Source organism: Heterodontus francisci, chromosome 33, assembly GCF_036365525.1.
Source record: "Heterodontus francisci isolate sHetFra1 chromosome 33, sHetFra1.hap1, whole genome shotgun sequence".
In the NCBI taxonomy this organism is placed as follows: Eukaryota; Metazoa; Chordata; class Chondrichthyes; order Heterodontiformes; family Heterodontidae; genus Heterodontus; species Heterodontus francisci.
The window spans coordinates 38175353-38198495 of NC_090403.1; the positions used below are offsets into that span (position 1 = coordinate 38175353).

The 23143-nt window shown below is 41.8% G+C and overlaps 1 protein-coding gene across 12 annotated transcripts in view; it reads left to right on the forward strand.

The window, feature by feature from the left end:
• Window positions 1-23143, forward strand: part of hdac5 (histone deacetylase 5) — a 384161-nt gene that overhangs the window by 115349 nt on the left and 245669 nt on the right. For 8 of the 12 annotated variants that reach the window (XR_010969069.1, XR_010969070.1, XM_068013311.1 and 5 more), the window contains exon 1: window positions 9496-10078. Coding sequence is in view for 10 of the 12 variants with exons in the window: in XM_068013311.1 (XP_067869412.1) it covers window positions 9928-10078 (151 nt within the window). In the remaining 2 variants the exon portion in view is untranslated. Of the gene's footprint in view, window positions 1-9495; window positions 10079-23143 lie in introns of those variants that run through there. The other 4 variants (XM_068013317.1, XM_068013316.1, XM_068013319.1 and 1 more) reach the window with 2 other exon arrangements.

Below are 23143 nucleotides of genomic sequence, written 5' to 3' on the forward strand. Positions count from 1 at the left end.
GCGTTTTTGGAATAAATGCAAGGCATTTATTATTTCTGCTTTCTTGCCAGAATTAGAGGAGTGCAGAGATCTTGGAAGACTGTAGAAGGAAGTTTGGTTAAAGGTTGAATTAGTCTGAATTGATATCTGGTATCCAGCCACATGCTCTACAAAGCTAATTTTCGCTTTCTTATGAGTGCAAAGGGATGGGCAAAGTGAAAATATGAGATTCATTACTGCCTGGTGCAGTAGTATATGAACTTGATGTGCTCAGGGGTGTGACTGAATTGTGTATATGGTGAATTAGCAAATGCAACCAGACTGTATTGGAGGCGGTGCTATGTGGTGGTTAGGTCTTTGACTTGAATGTCCTCAAGTCAATCCCTCAACACCCTGTCTGACTCAGTCTTGGTGCTACCGCAGTCCAGAGCGAGGTTGAAAAAGCTATTCAGCGCTGAAGAACAACAAGGTCTCTGGAGCAGACAGAATTCTGCTGAAATGCTGAAGCATGGTAGAGATACACTCCTGGCACAACTGCACAACCTCATATCCCTCATCTGGGATGAGGAGTGTTTGCCGGGGGACTTCAGGCATGCTATGATCGGGACTGTATTCAAGAAGGGAGACAAGATTGATTGCAGCTCCCGACAACTCCCTGTTGTCTGCCACAGGACAGATCATTGCAAGGATCCTCCTCAATCGCTGTCTCCCGGTGGCTAAAGAGCTCCTTCCGGAGTCGCAGATATGCTTTCGCCCATCAAGAGGCACCACAGACATGATCTTCACTGCACAGCAAATCCAAGAAAAATGCAGGGAACATCGCCAACCGCTGTATGTGGTCTTTTTTGACCTCACAAAAGCCTTTGACTGTCTACCGTGAAGGCCTATGGAAAATCCTGCTCAAATATGACTGCCCTCAGAAGTTGTCACCATCCTCCATTTACTCCATGATGACATGCAAGCCGGCATCCTCACCAACAGAACCACTACAGCCCCCATCTCAGTCAACACTGGGGTCAAGCAAGGCTGTGTCATCGCACCAACCCTCTTCTCCATTTTCTTCATTGCAAAGCTACACCTCACTTCCAGCAAGTTACCCGCATGCATGGAGATACTCTACAAAACAGATGGGAAATTGTTCCGTCTACGGTGCTTTCAATCCAAAACCAAAATCACTCCAACTTCAATCGTCGAGCTTCAGTATGCAGATGAGGCTTGCGTGTGCGCTCACTCTGAAACCGAGTTACAGATCACTGTCGACTCCTTTCATGGGACATATAAGAAAATGGGTCTTTCAACTAGCTCCCACAGCACAACATCTCCTTCCATCAATGAAGATCAAAGACGAGATCCTGGAAAATGTGGACCATTTTCCATATCTTGGGAGCCTCCTCTCGATGAAGCCAGACACAGACGACGAGATTCATCATTGTCTCCAATGTGCCAGCTTAGCCTTCAGCCAACTGAGGAAGAGGGTATTTGAGGATCAGGTTCTCAAACCTGAGATCCATCATAGTTTACCCAGTAACAGCGATCCTTATGCTCCTATATGCTTCGCAGAGTTGGACAACCTGAAGCAGACACCTCAAAGCACTGGAGAAGTACCACCAGAGGTACCTCCGCAAGATCTTCCAAATCCAGTGGCAGGAAAGGCAGTTGAACAGCAGCATCCTCTCCCAAGCCAATCTGCCTAGCATTGGGGTGCTGATCACCCAATACCAGCTCCACTGAACGGGACATGTTTGCATGTTTGGCACCAGATTCCCGAAGTAGCTGGTCTACTTAGAACTTGGTCACAGCAGGAGGACAACGGAAATGCTTTAGTGCTGTCCTTAAAGCATCCCTGAAGAGATCTGACATTCCCGTCGACTTGTGGGAGTCCCTGGCTCATAGAGGGAGAAAGATTATTCGGGAAGGCATTGTGCACCTTGCGGGAATATGCGGAGGCAAATTCGAGGTGTCTGAGGGAGTGCACGGACTTCCAAACTATTCATTTACCTGACCATTCAAGCACCATCTGCCCCTTGTGGCAGAGTCTGCAAATCACACATTGGACTTCGCAGCCATTTCCGAACCCATAGAACCAAAGTGGAGGCAAGTCATCCTCAATCTCAAGGGACTGCCGAAGAAGGAGGACAAGGTCTTATCCAATTGCCAAGAAGGAAGAGGAAATTAAGAACAGGTTTGTTGACTGTACTGTCAAACATGTCCTAGCAACCAGTTCAGATCTTTATTACTGGAAGCTTGAAAGACTATGTTTTTCTTGCTTCTGCTATTGATTTGGGAATAGTAAATGGTGCAGAAGACATAGAGGGGAGAGATAATTGCAACATAAAGGGAAATGATCAATATCATGTGTAATCTGTGTGCACTGGTCCTATTTGTCTGTTTTTTTCTTGGGGAAGACAAAAACCTTTATTTAAAAAAAAATGGAAGGAGATCCAATTCTAAGATGTTTCAAACCCATCTGCAATCACACTTAGAATTATAATTGTAGAACTGATCGTGTCATACGGAGAATCATTAGTGATCGTGGACCGTGTTGAGAGGGGAGTTGTACTTAAATATAAAATGCACCCATTCTCTCTCTTCCTGACTTCTTCCACCCCCACCATGGGAATTAAAAAAAATTGATGTACCTTTTGTGATTTTCTTCATTTTAACCTGCTTCACTTTGTTCCTCCCTACAAATACTTTCTATTTCAGATCAGACCTCAGTTGGGAACCATAGTGTAACCTGTTGGAAGACAGCTCTGTAGGAAATTACATTGTTTGAAAATGGTGCTGCTCACAGTTGCAACAGTTATCACCCTGCCCCCCCCCCCCCCCCCCACAATATCTTGAGGCTTTTTCTTTCTTATAGACTGAACTTGTGCTGAAAACTAAAGATACAGATTTACTCTTTGCAAACCTAAACTGCTATCTTCACCATTGTCATTGGCCTGGATTTTGCTGTGAGTGGCGAAGGAACGACTTGTTGCCATTCACTTCACAGACAGTTGCCCACAGACTTTTAGCGGGTTTGCCAGCGGACACTTCCTCTCTTCTGGTGTCATTTTGAATTTGGTGCCCTCTACTGGTGATCTGTGGCATCTGTGTTTAGGGCAAGCAGTAGGGAAACCATTCAACCAGTCAGATTGAAGAATCCTCACTGACAGCAGAGCAGGAATTAAAAATAGGAAATATAAATTAGATTTAAATCTTTTTACTGGAAATGAAATAAAGATTGGAACATGCACATAGGATTCAGAAATACAAAAAACAGGAAAACTGTAACAAAAAAGTTATGGTTTAAATCTGCAACATTTTTTTTTTGAAGGGATGAGTCCACACTTGCCAAATTAATTTTTCAGGGGAGATAGGTTGTTCAGTAATTATCACTTACTATGCTGCTAAAAACTCAGATACTCATGAATGAACAAGCTTTAACTTTTTCAACCATTTTTAAAGCGAGAATAGTGGGTAATTAGCCCAAGTTCATGCTATGATGGTGATGTCTGTGCAGATTTCATCGGCAAGGATTGTAACAGTACAGCCTCTGAAGGAGCAAAGTATCACTGACAGCAGCTTTAAGATTTCCACATTTAACAGCGCATGTACAGATGCCAGAAGTTCTGATGAAAGGTCACTGACCTGAAATGTTAACTTTGCTTCTGTCTCCCCAGATGCTGCCAGACTTGCTGAGTATTTTCCAGCGCATTTTGTTTTTATTACATCAGAAGTTGCTGTTGGTTTCATTCAGTAGTAATGTTGAGTGCCAATTTAGTACAGCAAAATCCGGATCATTTATTTGCATCAACAAACAACTATAGCAACAAAAACGTCCATTCATGTAGTGCTTTTATATAGTAAAGTATCCCACAGTGTAAGGAAAGACTGGATGTCAAGCCTAAAAGCTATTAAAAGTTTGGGCAGAGGTTGGATTTAAGGAGGGAGATGTAGGAGTTTAGGGAGGAAATTCCTGATCATGAGGCCTAGGTGGTTGAAGGCATGATTCCTTATGGTGGGACAAAGAGAGGGGAAGGATGCTGGAGTAAGAGGAATGGAATGTTTAGGGTGTTGGTGGGGAGGGGGTGCAATGTAATGCTGGAGCTGGTTACAAAGATAGGGCAGCTGGGAAGGGATACAAACACAAGGATAAGAATGGAGCAATGAAGGTCAACCAGGACAGCATATGGGCAGCAGAGTTTTGGATGAGCTTAAGTTTATAGAGTATTGGAGAGATGTAAAGCTGACCAGGTGGCCATTAAAATAGTGACGTCTAGAGGTGACAGAAATATGGATAAGGATATCAGGAGTAGATTGGGTGAGGTCAGGATAAAGAGAGATGATGTTGTGGTGTAAATAGTTAATCTTTGTAACGAAGAGGACATGTGGTGGGTAGTTCAGCTTGGGATAAAACAGGACCCCAAGGTTGCAAGCAGTCTGCTTCAGTCTGAGATAGTAGTCAAAGGGTTTGTGGCAGAGGTGATGATGGCTTCAGTCTTCCCATTATTTAGCTAGAGGAAATTGAGGGTCATTTAGACTAGATGCTGGACAAGTAGTTCAGGGATGGAGAAAGGTGTTGGAATGGTCTAGGTACATTGAGGTCTCAAGAGAACGTATGCAAGCTGAATCTATGTCTGTAGATGACGTCCCCATGTGGCAACATGTAGATGAGGAAGAGACTGAGGTTAAAGATCGATTCTCAGGGATTCCTGAAATGACACTGCAGGGCTGTGAAGAGAAGCTACTGAAGCTGGACAGTGTGGATTGAGGCATTGGAGGAGGATGGTATAGTCAGACACCTCAAATGCTTCAGAGAGATTGAAGGGGAAAAGGAAGGATTATGCATCCACAGAGAACACCATTTGTGACTCTGCTTAGTGTTCGTTCAGTGCTGAGGGAGGGCAAAAACCTAAAAGGAGGGATTCAAGCAGGGTATTGCCAGAGAGACTTGCATGGATCTGAGATGTGACAAGATGTCGAGAGCTCTGGAGAGGAAATGGACGTTGAAGATGGGGCAGTAGTTTGCAATGACACAATGGTGAGTTTTTTTGAAGGGGGATGATAGTTTTGAAAAGAAAGGTTACAGTCTAGTTGAGGAAGGAACCATTTAAAATTGTAATTAGCATTTAGGCTAGGAAAGGAAGAAAGGGTGGTCAGCAGTTTAGTGGGAATGGAGTTGAGCAAGTAGGAGGTAGGTCTCTTAGATAAGATGAGTTCAGAGAGAGAGAATGAGGGGAGGTGGGAAAGAAGCTAGGCTAAGAGCTAGGATAGGGAGGGGCCTGAGAGGAGGTTTGGCTTAATGGACAGTGGGAAGAGAGGAGAGGAAGCGTCAGAGGCAGCTGAATAGATAGGCTTTATCTTTGTGACAAAGAAATTCATGAGCTCATTGCACTTGTTGGTGGTGAGGTGGAATGGGAGAAGAAGGGTTTTTAAGGCTGTGGATAGTGAAGAAAAGATGCTGGGAGTTATCTTTTGCTTTCCTGAATGATCCTTGAGTAATGGGTGGTTTTGGTAAAGGAGTGCGCGACCCAGTGGAGTTTAATGTGGTCCACCTTTATGAATCATGCTTTAAAACTGGTGTGGTGGCATATTCCAGCTGGGAAGCACTTAGGACTGCCATAATCAACATCCCACCAATGGTAAGGTTCAAAGAAATTAATGGCATGATGTTTATTTCATAGGACGTGATTCTATGGCCAAAACCAATGTTATGTTGTGAATGGAGCTTAGGGCAGCATCATGTTTTGCCGGGGGGTTGTGAGAAGAATAATATGGAGTGCATGGCTAACAATGTAAAGGACATAGCTAGCAAATATCAAGACAAGGGGGGCAAAATTCAGGAAAGTCTTTTAAAAATGGGTGAGACACTGTGGAGCTATTGAGATGCTGTGGGGAAATTGGATAAGGAGGTCCTATAAGGTTTGCAGACAGTTTTTGATTTAAAATTCCAGTCGTAATTGCATTTTCCCTCTGATTTACACTAGGAGTTGAAATTAATACCAACCCATCTTGCATGCTTCAAGTTAATATTTCACTTAAAATATTTGATCTTGTGCATTTATAACAAATAAACAGCATAATAAACAACCTAGTACAGCACAACGCAACATAAAATTTCCTGTAACTTATTAGCTCACTTTTTTTGCTGCACTTACTGCATAATTTAATGCTGTCCTGATTGTCATACAATGTAATAATTTCAGTGGAGTATTCTAAACACAGCACTAAATGGCTGTTCAATCTTTTCATTACGTCTGAATATCAGATTGAACTGTAAGTGCTCTTTAAAACAAAAATTGAGTTTGTTTCTGTGGAGCAATTTTTTTATAATTTTGGGGTTATAGAGTCATAGAGTCGTGCAGTATAGAAACAGGCCCTTCGGCCCACCGTGTCCTTGTCAACCATAATGCCTATCTATACTAATCCCACCTGCCTGCATTAATTCCATATCTCTCTATGCCTTGCTCATTCAAGTACCTGTCCAGATGCCTCTTAAATGTTGCTCTTGTTCCTGCCTCCACCACCTCCTCAGGCAGCTCATTCCAGATACCCACTATTCTTTGTGTGAAAAATTTGCCCCTTTGATCCCCTTTAAACCTCCTCCCTCTCACCTTAAATCTATGCCCTCTAGTTTTAGTCACCCCTACCATGGGAAACAGACTCTGGCTGTCTACCCTTTCTGTGCCCCTCATAATTTTATATACCGCTATCATGTCCCCTCTCAGCCTCCTTCGCTCCAGGGAAAACAGACCCAGCCTATCCAATCTCTCTTTACAACTCAAGCCTTCCGAACCAGGCAACATCCTTATGAATCTTTTCTGCACCCTTTTTAGCTTAATCACATCTTTCCTATAGTGTGGCGACCAGAACTGCACACAGTACTCCAAATGCGGCCTAACCAACATTATGTACAACTGTAACATGACGTCCCAACTCTTGTACTCAGTGCCTCGGCCAGTGAAGGCAAGCATGCCATACGCCTTCTTCACCACCCTGTCTACCTGTGTTGCCACTTTCAGGGAACTATATACTTGCACCCCAAGGTCTCTCTGCTCAACAACACCTCCCAGGGCCCTGCCATTCACTGTATATGTCCTGCCCTGGTTTAACTTCCCAAAATGCATCACTTAAACAAATTGTTTTGCCTTTTCTGAGTTGTCATCAATATTTTCAAACTTGAGAGTGTAAAACAGTCCCAGAATTATTTTTATATGCAGCATATTTTATTTAATTTTCTGATCAAGTAGGAGTCATTGGTTGGTTTGATTTAGTGACTCCAATGCAGTTAAATAAAAGCTCCAACAATTCTTGGAAAACATTTTTAATTTTTAAACAACAGGGACTTAAAACATCACAGCAGTGATGCTTTAGTGCTCACAAAGAGCTTTTTAGTAAACAGAACAGGACAGTGCAAGAAGGTGTTAATAACAGGGAGTAAAACTATGTATAATTTTCCCTGCAGAAGAGGCATTTACTGCAGTTATTTGTAGTCCAATGTGGGTGTAGCACTGCCAGAAATGATTGGATCCATGTCATCCACGTGCTACCAGAGGCACTTATTACAGTGTTTATACAAGTTCTTTAACAATACTTTTGCAGTATTTTTCCACTTTCAAAATATTCTTGTGCTTTTTTTAGTTAAAGCTAATGCTACTCACTCTAATTAGTGGAATCACTGTTATGTAAGTTAGATACTAGTGGAGGAGGCGCTTTATAATTTTATGTTGTATGTAGTGTCAGGTGCACTTTAACAGCAGTATGACTGAGGAGCTGTGGTTATGTTGTCTGCTCTCATCAGTGTGAGACTAGGGATTGCGAAGCTCCATGTAGGTGTGCTTGAATGCAGGAACTAGTGTTGCTCTTTGGTGTCAACTTGCTGCAATTTTTAGGGATAGAAAACAACCGACATTAAAGGCGGATCCTTTCAATTATTAAAATTTACGTAGTTATAGAGCGAGCTGCCAGAGCTTTGAGAAATTCCAGGTGATCTTACTGTCAATGTATGTTTCAGCATCTCCCGTGTATCTGTGTTTTAGAGTGTTTAGTTGATGCCAGGTTAGCGCCCAAGAGAACTCAATACGGTGCTAACACTAATATAAAAGCAGCGTGCTCTAAAAACTGACCACTCAATCTGTGCACAGAAAATCAAGCTCGGGGACACTGTTTCTTGTTGCATGTTCCTCATTAAATTATCAACTTCAGGACAAACATTACTATGCTTTGTTTTTCTCTGGATTTGCACACTTCGTTAATTTCAAAATTGTGTGCAGAGCTTTAGTTGGGCGATGGGTAAATTGGCCAGAGGCAAACTCGCTGCCTGTCCCCAAATTATTGCAACTATTAGTTCATGATTGTAAGAAAAGGAATAAAATCTTCCATTGGCGATGCTGTTTACCTCCTGAATTTGTCAATGTTTCTCTGTGACAGTCTTGCATTCTTCCAAAAAATTGCTAGTTAGTAAATGCAAGCTACACTTACGATTTATTGATGAGATATACTTGATGAATTCTAAACTAATGAACAGTTCTTAAATTCAGTTAATTAAAATCAAGAGTAGGAATATTGAATGTCCAATTGTATATTTGGAAGGAACACTGGCTCCATTATAGTTCAATAATTAAACAAATTGAAATTAATTTGGGACTTTTGAAAAAACTTAAAATGGTTCAGTCACTTTAAGAAGTGTGCTCATTTGATTATAGAAGTGCTTTTAGTTGCATGACTATCCTTTATCCTACTTCAATCTCTAAGAGGAAAAGTCCTCGGTTTTGTGATTAAGGCTATGTAATAAATTTTTAAATAATGTAAGTGTTTTCAAATAAAAGGGACTTATATATTAAACTTGGAAGCTAGGTACAGATTTCCCCCCAAGAATGCTTGCCTTGGCAACCGTAATTTATCTGAGACAAATGCATGGCCTCGCACTTTGTTCCTCATTCCTCTTTCTTCTGGATTTAGCCGTTGCTTACTTTTATCAAAACCAAGAAAGAAACCTGCAACCTTCCGGCGCACTTTAAGCTGTCATGAATGTTTGACGTTTGGGGCTTTATGTAAAGAATAATTTCCCTTCTCCCTGCCCCCAAGGAAGTAGCTCCTGTTCAGACGCAATATGATATAGTTGCAAAACCTTGTTGCAAATTGTGAGGTCTAAAAGAATCATTGTTTCAGAAAGGCTGTTTGGAGCTGATTGCTTAACATATATAACATTATATGCTTATTTATTATATTGCTTTCAAATATTCTTCTTGAAAACTTTGAGGTTGTACTTGGCATTTGAGAGTTTTTGCTGTTATTGATTCTGTATCTGTTTTATCAGTGCATTTAAGCTGATTATACATTAGCATTTAGCTACTCTTGGCAACAGCATTCATGGAGTTAAAATGTGCACGAGCGAGGAAATAATATTTTAAAGCTGCTGATTGGTTGCCTGGGTTTGTATGAATGTTCCTCGTTCCCCGAGCGTGCATGACCTATTTATAGCTGGCTCCTCCTATCGTTCTATTTCAGTCTGCTTCAGGCTGTATTATTGTCGACTTGTATGTAAATGTGCTAGCTTTTATTGCAGTAGGCAGCTTGTAAGGTTGCTTACTTTCATTGTCAGTGAGAGGATTAATATTGTCATATTGAACTGTGTCTGTCAGCGTATTTAAGGTTCCTTTTCGGTAAAGGACTTTCCCTATCTAGCCACAATGTTGCACGTTGTCTGATTAATCTCTTGCTAAAAGGAAGATGACTGAATGTTTGCTGTAGCCCTTGGATTGAAAATCCCAACGTTAATTAGGGATGTTTGTTCCACTGTGCATTTCACCAGGCTTGACTGTGTTAAAAAGGAACTGGGGATTTTAGTACACAAGTTTCAGCAGCAGCGTTTGAAGGATAAGACGATACTCAGCAGCTTAGAAGTTTGAAAAAATATGCGCAAGAAGATTTGAAAATTATTCAGTATTTGATGACTTTGTCATGTTACTGAAGCCCGAAGTGCCTGGACTAAAAAAAATGTTACAGACTATTTATGAAACTGAATCGTGTTTCTCCTCAGATGGTGTATCTGGACGAGAACAGCCCCTAGAATTGTTGCCACAAAGTCGGATGCACACTATGCCAACCTCAGGTAAGCAGAATGATTTATTTGGTGTTAGCTTGCAGATGCTTGGGGCACTATTTCATATGCATTTTAAAAAAAATATTAAACCTAGTAGTGTTATTGGTCCTGTTTTTATTATACACCAAAGATTATTTGCATCACAAAATACATTACATTTAAAAATACTTAGATGAATAACTCCTCAGAAATGAGTGTTTATGAAGGACAATTTTAAAGCAAGTTTGAGTATCTTAGAATCACAACTGCTGACTTCATTACTTTGTTATTGCATGTAAGTGTTTGGTTTCTTTTTAAAAGGTGGATTGCAAAAGATTGGTGCTTATTGTGACCACTTGTTTTCGGCACTTCAATATTGGTGTGTTTTTTTAAATAGTTCTAACCTTAAATTTTTGAACACAGTTATTTCTGGAACCTGTTTATTCAGCACGTGGTAGTTATCTGTCAGCACTAGATAGCTATGTGATACCATACTGCTTTTTGAGGTATGCCAAAGCTAAGAATATTGGGATATTTTTAGCTATGGAAACTTAAGCTTCTTAATGTTGCCAGCACAGCTTTAGCAGTTTAAAACAAACAGTTGGTTAATCCAGCTTCCATCATTTTAATTCACCGTAGTTTTGTGTAGCACGTTATATGGGCTGTCTTATGTTTTTCAGACTTAAAATATAGTATCAAGGCCCTAGATTAATAATTCAAGATACCACACAGCATTGCTCTAGGAAGGGCCATAAATATTTAGGGTTACCATGTTGATACTCTGCAGTTTATGTGCAACCATGTTTAGTATTATGTCAGAATACCGATAATGTGTAGTGCCCCCCTGCCACACCACCCATTAAGGTTGAAAATGTCTGATTAGGAAACTTTACTGGGATTAGATCTTAACACCATTGTGAAGTTCAGAGTGCAATTCTACTTTGTGTTTCAGAGAGTAAGAGCATTTCCTGTTAACACTATTATTGCTGGAATCAACTTTTTTTTCCCTAAATAGCACATGAGGACAATATGAAACAAACCACTTGTGACTTCCTTGTCCTATGCAAATAAGTGGTTTCATTTACTGTTCAGTTTGTTTTTAATTGCAGGGATTTTAACTGTATGTTGACTCTAGCTGTAGTTTTTGGTAGTTCTATGTGGTACTGCCGCTGTTACTGTCTTTTAATTTGTTAGTTATGAGAAAATGTTTTAAAAATACACTAAATAAACATAATCTAGATGCATCTAAGTATTGTGTTGGAATTAAAAGCCGATAATTTAACTTTTTTTCAGTTACCGCTGAGTTCTGAGGAAAATGTCAAAGTTAATCAATCAAAATAGAAATTCAGAAATTTATATTAAATAACAATAGCCCAAAAAGCCTTTCATAGTGTTAAAACTGAAATACCAGTAAGAAAAGTGTGTTTCTTTAAATACTTCTTGGCTTACTAAATTCAACTGAATATAAGTTGTGACATATGAGACCTTCAGTGCAAACTAAAGACTATTTGAATTTCTAAACCTGTCTATAGTACAAGTCAACCAAACATTATTGGGATTCTTATAACTTCTCTGTTCATTAACAGTACTAGAAGTTTCTGTAAACTTGTGTAGCCACTTTTTTCACTCAAAATACTAGTACTTTATTTCTGTCAAGTCTCTCACATTTGTACACTGAGGTACAACATCCTCTGAGTATCACTAAATGACCTTTGATGGATTGCTTTTCTTTGTAAGCTCATTTACTCCACACTCAAGTAGATAACCTGTTCTAACCTAAACAGTAAGCCTGAGAGATGCAGTAATTTGGGTGTTTTGTGCATGGAATATTAATTTGCTTGTCATGGCAACCACAGTTCTACAGATCTTGCCAAGTCATTGGGCATTTATTTCAGGACATTTGTCCTTGAGCAAAAATGCTTCAAAACAACACATTTTTAAAAGCTCTTCATCTAGTTTGTGAAAGAATAATTCTTGTCTCCTTCACTTGTCTCCTCTGGACAAGTGCAGTACAATTTTAATTTGTAACTAAGTTATTTGTATGTTGTTGATCATGTAAAGTGCATAATTATAGATGTCATTGGTGTTATGGGATATGATGAAATGCAGAATTTAATTTGGAATTAAAGCTGCTGTTCAGGTGAAGATATTGATCTTCCCATCTATTTCCTTTAGGTTTACAAAATTGTGATTTTTATCCTGATAGGTGTGAGGTCACAAAAGAAAACTTGCACTGTTACAGAAGTATATGCAAATAAAGGGCTTTTTTTGAATAAACGGGTCTATGCTCAATTGCAAAAATGACGTCATTTTACTACAGCCCATAGCCATCTGCTGTTTTCTGCAATTTATTCTGTAAACTGATATGTCATTTCATTAAGTACAGAGTTAATATGTCATACATTTGAAAACTGTTTGCATGAGAACTGTTCTACTTTAACATGTAATGATCAGTGACAATTTGCTGTGTTTCTCCGTAATATCTCACATTGTTGAGGTGTGTTCCAGACATTCTTCATGTGTCCATTGTAACTTGTTTCTACAGGAGTCATAACTCCAACAGGGAAAAGTAAGCAAAATTATTAGAGTAGATGTAATGGAAGTGAGAAAAATTGTAGAGCAGGAGGAGAAATTTAAAAAGTGTAATTAGAATTTACAAGGTCTGACTTGGAAACCATTGTGAGGTAGAATTTAGAACTGACTAAGATGGGCTTGGGCACACAATATTTGGAAAATGTACTGTATAAGCTAAAAATAAAATTAAAATTATTAAAAATTCAAAGCTAACTGTGTATTGTGGAGATAGACCGGCTGTAAGGTTATTTGTGTCCTGGGATTATGAACACTTTGAACCTCTATAATGGTGGTTTTGCTGTAGTGAAGTGGAGCTTTTGAAGCTTCATCTGGAGGTAGAAGTGGAGCTGCTGAATTGATTATGATACAGTTAATTGCTGTTCACTTAATAATAGAATTTCTTTTGAGGTCCCAGGTAGAGACATTACAAAAAATGCTAATGCTGTAAAAAGGAGTACGTGAAGAATGTGTCAACTTTATTTATTAATGGTATAGTCAGAATTATATATTATAAGGCATTTATTGACAGCTTCAAATCATAAACCAGAAGAACAAAGCCCAGGTGAACCGAGAACATAAAATGCGGAAAAATAAAATGACATTCCGCTCTTTAAGTATGGACCTTGCCTAATTCACTTAGTTTTCCCAGGAAGACAACAAGCCATTGCCAAGCCTCCAAGAATACTATTCCAGCCTTATAGCTCACATTTACAATTCCGATCAGTTGCACTTCACCTGTGACTCTGTAGTTGCAGTGCATAATCATCTATCAATGAGTGGCAATCCTCCTTTTGCCCTCCGTATGATAACAGGGATGAGGAACTATAGTTATGAGCAGAAACATGAGATACTGGGACTAAAGAACCATGATGGGAAAAAATGGCCTTCTTTTGTATTGTAAACTTCTGTGCTTTGTTGTCAACATATTTTAAAGTTTTACAGTGAGCATTTTATTTTGCACATAAGGTGTTGCCAATAACGTAGGTCGTTTTGAAACTGTCCAACCCTATATTGTGCAGCAATTAGATATTTAAAAAAAATTCTGTTGTGCTAAGTGAAATAAAAATACAATGTCTGAAAGATGTCCTAAAGCTGCACGGGCACATGTTTTATTTGACATTTCAAGCATACTCTTAAAGTTATCATCATGCCTCATCCTGCATGTGGACATTTATCGACTTTTCTCATTATAAATTTGTTGGTCCACATTTATAATGGAAACTGTTAAAGTAAACTTGTCCCACTGTAATTACACTTTCCCATTAGTGTATGGCCACCATTGGTGGAAGAATGCAATGATGGCTCAACAAGTTTATATAGGCAGTTACTACTATAAATATGCATATTCAACTGCATAATGAAAATAAGGACAAAATGTACATCTTTAAAATAGGGACTGAATTATCTATTGGGACTCCACTGTAAATGAGATTTACAATCTCAGTTGACTACCCTAGTTAAATAAATGTAATAATCTCACATTTAAAAGTACCTTGCAGTTTCATGGATTTCTTCCTTCCTGTTTCAAGAAATTGAGCATTCTTAATTTACAATAGAATAATTTTGCAGCTCAATATATATAATGTGCACTTGTTGCAAAGGTTATGGATTACACTCAGCATTTGGACCGGTGTGAATGCAACATTTTCCTAATTTTATCTGTCATTGTCATCATCAAGTGTACCTAGGTCAGGTGTAAGACCAGTTAAAATACCTTAAACCCAACATCAGAAAAGCTACTAAATCTACACCTTGGTGAAGCTTTCCATTTTCCATTCTCATGACCATCAGTAAGATAGCAAGTTAGGAGCAATTTCCTGTTTTGGGATCACTGTTAGAACACTGGAACAACATCTTTATATGGTTACAAGCTTTTGTTTACAGAGATACACATTGCATATTGTGTACCAAAACCAATTTCAGCCTGCTCCGATATATACGCCACAGGTGAGTCCCCAATTAATGCCCATCACCTGAATACAATGCCCAATTAATATACAATTAACGAACACCACCTAGAAACTGAGTTGAGACTACACACCGAATTTCATACAGGACTTTTATGGTCAACAGATAGAGTGGAGCTTTCATCTTATCAGTTTGAGCTGCATTTAAAGCTTGACCGCACAAGTGCAAGGTCAATGTCTAAGCCATCTATTCCTCAATGCTCTTCGTTTCTCAGTATCTACCAGAAAAATTAACAAATTATCTGTGTTATGATTGAATTTAATTTTGAAGCATCAATTATTGTAAAGTTGTTGTAAGTAAAGACATTATAATAGTCACAGAGAGGTCACAGACCTGAAACATTGGCTGGAATTTTACGCCACCCCAACGAGCGGGATGGTGGCATAAAATGGAGCGGGAGGTTCAGAGAGGCTCTCCCGACCCACTCCCGCTGCCCTTTACATGGAGAGGGGTGAAAAACGGCCTGCCCGCCCCAGGCAAATCCAGGCCACTTAAGGGCCTTTGCCTATCTCCGCAGATTTTATGTGTGGAAAACGGGTATCCTGGAGCCAGGAAAACGAGGCGGCTGCTGATCGTCCCAGGATGGGGGGGTTGCGCCCTGCTCATTGGGCAAAGGGTGCCCGACGGAGGGCCGCCCCCGCTACCCCAACCACCCACAGCACCCAACACGTCCCCCTTTCCCCGCAGCCGACCACACTTGCCTTGCTGGGGCCCGACCGATTATTCCCGGCGAGGCAACCAATACATACCTTGACTCCCGGCTCCATGTCTTCTATCTTTGGCTGCACTGCAGCTCCAGCAGTGGGCTTCGCGTCATACAGCCCAGCATAAAAGGATTTGCTGATCCTTAGTATGTCGGACTGCGAAGACGTTACCGAGCCATCCTCTTCCTTCAGGCTGCTGATAACAGAGCTCTCTGTGTACCTTTTGGAAGAAGTAACGCGAGCACATCTCATCCTGCTCAATGGAGCGGACTCTGGTCTGGAAGATGATCTTGGAGGCCTCCGTGGCAAAGAACGAGGCCTGCTGGCTCTTCACCTCTTGGAGGTCCTCCTTGACCTCGACCCCCAACGACTGCAGCCGGAGCAGATTTTGCATACTTTTCTGGAGTCGGGACAATTCCCTTTGTCTCTCTCTCCCTCTGAACACCTTTGAGGATAAAGAACCTCTTGATGTTCTCCTTGATCGCTTCCCACCAGTGAACTGGAGACTCAAAGAGGGGTTTCACGGTCCTCCAATCTTCGTAATCCCTTTTGAGTTCCTCAGCGTTCTCTGGGGTTAGCAGTGTAGCATTGAGCTTCCATTTCCTCCTGCCAACCAGCTGGTCGTCCTGTAAGTGACAGTCGGCCAGTAAGAGGCAGTGACGTCGGTGGATCCAACCGTGACAGCACGGGACACAAACAGGAAGTCAATCCTGGAACGGGCAGACCCGTCCGATCTTGACCATGTGTATCTACGCTGCGCTCCGTCTGCAGGTTTGCTGAAGTAGAGCCTCCCAGTCCTTCCTGTCATCTATCACAGAGGTCTTAGATGACAGCATGAGAGAGAGACTGGTCAAGCTGCTAACTCTGGATGAGCTGACAAAGGCTGTCGAGTCCTTCGAGACGAGTAAAACTCCCGGAAGCGATGGCTTACCGGTTGAGTTGTTTTCGACCCTGTGGGACTGGGTCGGCCCGGACCTGCTGAGAGTGTGCTCCTGGCCGGCAGCATGTCAGAATCCATGAGGAAAGGCATCATCACCTTCATCTACAAGCGGAAGGGGGAGAGGGCAGAAATCAGAAATTGGCGGCCCATCTCACTGCTTAATGTTGACTACAAGATTCTGTCCAAAGTCATAGCCAGTCAAGTCTGCTCTGGAGTTGGTGATCCACCCTGATCAGACCTGTACTGTACCTAGCAGGAAGATCTCCGATAGTCTCATGCTACTCAGGGACAGGAGGGTGCCTCATTAGCCTGGACCAGGAGAAGGCTTTTGACAGGATATCGCACACCTACATGATGGACCTGCTTTCCAAAATGGGGTTTGGGGAGGGAATCTGCAATTGGATCAAACTGTTCAACACAAACATCAGTAGCGCAGTCTCAATCAATGGGTGGGAATCAGAAAGTTTCCCGATCCAGTCTGGAGTCAGACAGGGCTGTCCTCTCTCCCCTGTCTTGTTTGTTTGCTGTATTAAACCCTTTGCTGAGTCTATTAGGAAGGATGCGAGCAAAAGAGGGGTGACAATCCCATGCAGTGGAGGCACTCAGGTTAAAACCTCCCTGTACATAGATGACGTCGCCGTCTTCTGCTTGGATCTGCTGTCTGTGCGCAGATTGATGAGTATCTGCGACCAGTTCGAACTGGCCTCGGGAGCCAAAGTTAACCACAGCAAGAGCGAGGTCATGTTCTTTGGGAACTGGGCTGACCGATCCTTAGTCTGACCTGACTGTGAAGGGGACAATCTGAAGGTGCTGGGGATATGGTTCGGAAGGGCCAGGGCGTGCACCAAAACGTGGGAGGAGCGAGTAGCCAGGGTACAACACAAGCTGAGCATGTGGGAGCAGCGATCTCTCTCCATTGTGGGTAAGAACCTGGTCATCAGGTGCGAGGCGCTCACATTGTTGCTGTATGTGGCTATGGCAGTCACCTGAGCCATTTTCTGCTTCATCTGGGGATCCAAAATGGACCGGGTCCAGAGGGACACGATGTTCAAACCTCTGGATAAGGGCGGGAAAAATGTACCCAATGTCGCTCTCATCCTGATGACTACCTTCGTGTGCGGCTGCATCAAGCTGTATGTAGACCTCCAGTACGCAAACACCAAGTGTCACTACGTGCTGAGGTTCTATCTGTCCCCGGTGTTGCGAAGGCTGGGCCTGGTCACATTGTCGCGGAACGCTCCATGCAGTTGGACTGTGCCGTACCACCTATACTTCGTGGTGGAGCAGTTTCTGCGGAAAAACACCTTTGACCACTGATCCATCAGGCAATGGTCTGCACGGAATGTCCTCAAGGCCCTACGTGAAAAGGAGATGGTGGATCCTGTCGGATGGTTCCCCGAGCAGACCGCCAAAGTCATTTGGCGTAATGCCTCATCACCAGAACTTTCAAACAAGCACCAAGATGTAGCTTGGCTGGTGGTGAGAAGAGCCCTCCCCGTCAGATCCTTCCTGCACGCCCGAAGTCTCGCCCCCTCTGCACAATGCCCTCGAAGTGGCTGTGGTGGGGAAGAGACGGTTGCCCACCTCCTTCTGGAATGTATCTTTGCAAAACAGGTGTGGAAAGAGATTTTTTATTTATTTTTATTTATTTAGAGATACAGCACTGAAACAGGCCCTTCGGCCCACCGAGTCTGTGCCGACCAACAACCACCCATCTATACTAATCCCACAGTAATCCCATATGCCCTACCACCTACCTACACTAGGGGCAATTTATAACAGCCAATTTACCTATCACCTGCAAGTCTTTGGCGGTAGGAGGAAACCGGAGCACCTGGAGGAAACCCACGCAGACACAGGGAGAACTTGCAAACTCCACACAGGCAGTACCCAGAATTGAACCCGGGTCCCTGGAGCTGTGAGGCTGCGGTGCCAACCACTGCGCCACTGTCGAGGTTCATCCCAAGCAGCTCTGTAACACAGGAGTCTGTGCTCTACGGGCTGTTCCCAGGGACGCACACCGAGATAAACATGAACTGCTGCTGGAGAACTATCAATTCGGTGAAAGACGCCCTTTGGTCTGCCCGAAACTTGCTGGTCTTCCAGCGCAAAGAGTTGTCCACGACCGAATGTTGCCGACTGACACATTCCAAGGTCCAGGACTACGTGCTGAGGGACGCATTAAAGCTTGGGGCAACCACAGCAAAGGCTCAATGGGGAAAGACCACTGTGTAAGGTCCCCCCCACCAAGCTGAACGGAGGGGCTGGATCCATGGAAAACCCCTCGGACTGTATCGGGAAAAGTTTCGTTTGCTGTAAAATGTATATGGTATGAGAAATGAAATGGAAGGGTTGTGAGGCAACTCATGATTGTAATGAAGGAAACTGACCTCCTTTGCACTGTTTGTAATTTTTGACTTGGTGCTGTTTGGAACTGTTTTGTCATGTATTTTTCTTTTACAGATTTTTATGAATAAAGTATATTTTGGAAAATAAAGCAGTCCCAGCAGTGGCCACCACTCCCAGTGGCGCTGCTGGGACTAAGATTTGCCAGCCCGCTGATTGGCCAGCAGCTCAATGAGGTGGGACTTCCTACCTCAAGCGGGTGGAAGACCCGCTTCGGCACATTTAAAGCCTGGGGACCCATAAAATACGGGACGGATCGTCAGGCAAAGTGGAAGCAGGTTCGCCACCGACTTTTATGTCGGAGGCCAGTTCCTATCCGTCCACCGTAAAATTCCGGCCATTAACTTTGTTTTTCTCTCCTCAGATGTTGCCTGACCTGAGTATTTCCAGCATTTTGTGTTTTTATTTTATATTATAATGTTTGGTATGGGTGAAAATTGTAACAGACTGAAAAGTCAATTTATTTTTATAAACTTGATGAGTTCAGTTGCACCAAGCCAAGAATTACATCAGTTTTGGTTATTAATATTGTGGAATTGAGCCACATCTTCAGCCACATTATAATAAAAGCAAAATACCGCGGATGCTGGAAAACTGAAATAAAAACGAAAATGTGCTGGAAATACTCAGTAGATCTGGCAGCATTTGTGGTGGTGTTCTGATGAAAGGTCACAGACCTGAAACGTTAACTCTGCTTCTATTTCTCTCTCTCTCTCCACAGATGCTGCCAGACCTGCTGAGTAGTTCCAGCATTTCTTGTTTTTATCTCTTTGTCCACATTGTTCACTTTGGTTCTAGCATGTGTAATTCTAACCTGGATTAGTGTTCATTGGTATTGTTTTACAGTACATTGTGGAGTTTTACTTGGAGCTGGTGTGTTTGATCACTGCCTTTTCCCTTTTGAACATGTCATACTTGGCCAACTCCCTGGGCAACAGCCAGCCTGTGGCAGCCTGGATCAGCCAGGAGATAACAGTGTGACATTTGTTATAATCAGCCAGGTGGAAAGCCTCACCTGCAATGCACTCAAATATTGTTCAACAAGGATTTCATGATCCTCATGGCCTTGGAGGAGATGTCAGTGTCAGGGTGTACTTGCTTCATCACTCTGTTAATGTAGATGCAGTAACTCCTTTCTCCACTTCTTGCCATTCTTTGATGTTTTACTCAAGGTTTTCTTTGTGTCCTTGGGAGCTGCTTTCTTCCTTGGCATTTTCAAACTCAATTGCAGACACAACTGGTATTGATCTTGCTCAGACTGATAAAAATCCAAATGCTGGCTGATTTATTCATCACTACAATTTGGCATGTTGCTTCATGTTTCGCATCTGAAGTCATTGCTCAGATCTGTGTGTGTTACATTTTGGGACAAGAAGTCTGCAAGAAAACTTGCTCTACGGCAGCGAGGCCTGGACAACGTATGCCAGCCAAGAGCGACGTCTCAATTCATTCCATCTTCGCTGCCTTCGGAGAATACTTGGCATCAGGTGGCAGGACTATATCTCCAACACAGAAGTCCTTGAAGCGGCCAACACCCCCAGCTTATACACACTACTGAGTCAGCGGCGCTTGAGATGGCTTGGCCATGTGAGCCGCATGGAAGATGGCAGGATCCCCAAAGACACATTGTACAGCGAGCTCGCCACTGGTATCAGACCCACCGGCCGTCCATGTCTCCGTTATAAAGACGTCTGCAAACGCGACATGAAATCGTGTGACATTGATCACAAGTCGTGGGAGTCAGTTGCCAGCATTCGCCAGAGCTGGCGGGCAGCCATAAAGACAGGGCTAAATTGTGGCGAGTCGAAGAGACTTAGTAGTTGGCAGGAAAAAAGACAGAGGCGCAAGGGGAGAGCCAACTGTGCAACAGCCCCAACAAACAAATTTCTCTGCAGCACCTGTGGAAGAGCCTGTCACTCCAGAATTGGCCTTTATAGCCACTCCAGGCGCTGCTTCACAAACCACTGACCACCTCCAGGCGCGTATCCATTGTCTCTCGAGATAAGGAGGCCCAAAAGAACAATTTGGCATGTTGCTTCATGTTTCGCATCTGAAGTCATTGCTCAGATCTGTGTGTGTTACATTTTGGGACAAGAAGTCTGCAAGAAAACTTTAGGTATAATAATGGATTACAGTAAATAACTTATTGTATTAAATTATTGGTTACTATGCAGCACCAGAATTGATACTTTTCATCAAAAATTAAGTCCTGTTGCTGAGGAAATAACCGTGCAGTGATTCACGACACTTCCTCATCTCCAGCCTTCAAATTATATCCTTTCAGTCTCAAAACACCTTATGTTCTATTAGATCTTTATTCAGAAGTACTGACTGAGCATAATTTTTGTCTTGGTAGGACTGCACACGATATTTTATTCCAAACAGGTTAAAGTGCACTTCAGGAAGAGCTATTTTAGTGCATTATCAAGTATTTGCCAGATACATAGAACATTGTGCAATACCTCACCTATTAGATCACATAAAAGTGGTGGAAGGGTAGATATCATGGTTGAAGCCATATTATTGTGGATAGAAACCTGAAATAGTCAAGAAAAATGCATACAGGTGCTGGAAGAAACTTCTTTCAAATACTTGATTTGTTCTTGAAGTGTAGCTTTTGTTTAGCAGATTGCACTGATTATATTTAGGTAACATGCTTATAACAAGTGCTACAGTGTTTATAATCTATTCATCAGTTTCACTGAAGTTCTGTTATGACAGAGGGCGAAACAATAGGTATTGTGTTTACTGTTGCTTGAATACTTCAGCTCAAATTCCAGTATGTGTTTAGTGAATGTTTCAGCTAAATTGGTTAAAATCTGACCTTGTCATGCCCCAAAATACTGACAGCCTTCCAGTTAATCCATAGAACAGCATTGGTGTGAGAAGTTGTGGAGCTGCTTTCAGCCACTCCTAGTGACAACGCATTTTTGTGAAGATGCATGGTCATATCAAAATTGGAAAAATTGTGAAACAGTGATATGCATCCCCACCAAAAAATAAAACTTTTACTTTATTTGGAACTGTTGGCAAAGACAATCTTGGATAAAATTTTAGCTGAAGCATGAGGTACTGCTGTGTTTAATTCTGTCAATGTTGTCCTAATGTAATATTGTTTCTCTTGTGTGATTCCATGTTAAACCTGTCCAAAACTTTACTTCACCCATGCAGCACTGATAAGTATTGATTTTTACTGGTTTTGAATTTAATGTGTTACTTTTTGTTGGCTGATCTCCAAATCTTAAAAATGTTGGAATGAACTGGGTAGCAAAACTGCTAGACTGGCTGAAGGCAGGTTTTTAAATCCAAACTTAAGTGCAAATAATTTATTTGTTCCTGGGTAGACCAATTAAAATAGATTCTACTGCTAATAATTCAATCGGTATTTTATAAAAATGTATCCAATAATTTGAATTAAACAACATAAATAACACAGCAATGTGGGAATTTAGTGCTTAAAATAATAAGCTAATTTGAATGAAGTGACTGAACAAAGATCAGTACTGCTAAATTTAATTCCTGGATGTTGAAAGTTTGGGAGCATGAATATTTGAGAACTGACTGTTGAGTTAAGTTTTACAGTGGTGGTTAGCCAGTTAATAGTCAAGTACAATGGTAAATGGTCTTTTCTGAGCTCTGCAAGCACAACAGTTGTTGATTTGCATGTTCTTTTTACACATTTCCTCAACTTCCTGAACTGTTTTTGTTACGCATTACTCCTTAATAGATGGGCAACCTGCTCCTATTTTGATCTGAAACCCAACAGTTAGAAAAGCTACAAGAACAATCCGGGGTGACTATCTTTCATGTCTCCCCTCTCTTCCTGTGGAGAACTCACATCAGCATGACTACAACTGGCAACTCCATAAATGGAAAATTATGGTTGCACATGCTGCAGCATAGTTCTCTCCCAAATTATCTGTGCCACTGCCTGGATTACATTCTTTGTATTTTTGAAAGTAATTGAATCATAATTTGCTGCAGCGTGGCATTGCGCTGCATGCCCTTTTAGACTTTTTCCTTCGTCCTTCAAAAAATGTTTGCACTTCAAGTTACTGGAAGTGTGAGCTAATGGTACAGTGAGGGCAATGGGGGATCTGCGACCTTGTTGAACAACTGGAGTAACAGTCTACTTCCTTAACGAATAAAAATTAAAGATTTATAAAGAAGCAACAGAAGGACAGAAAAGGAAATATGGTGAATTAATCAAATCAGATAAAGAAAGGAAAGGAAAAGAAAGGTTGAATTAACGGAACAGGAGGTAAGTCAGACACTAGAGGAGTTTAAAATTGATAAAGAGGATGTATTAGATAAGCTGTCTGTCCTTAAAGTGGATAAAGCACCAGGACCAGATGAGATGCACCCAAGGATATTGAGGGGAGTGAGGGTGGGCAGAGGCATGGCCTTAATTTTTCAGTCTTCCTTAAACTTGGGGGTGGTGCCAGAGGACTGGAGAATTGCAAACGTTACACCCTTGTTCAAAAAAGGGTGTAAAGATAAGCC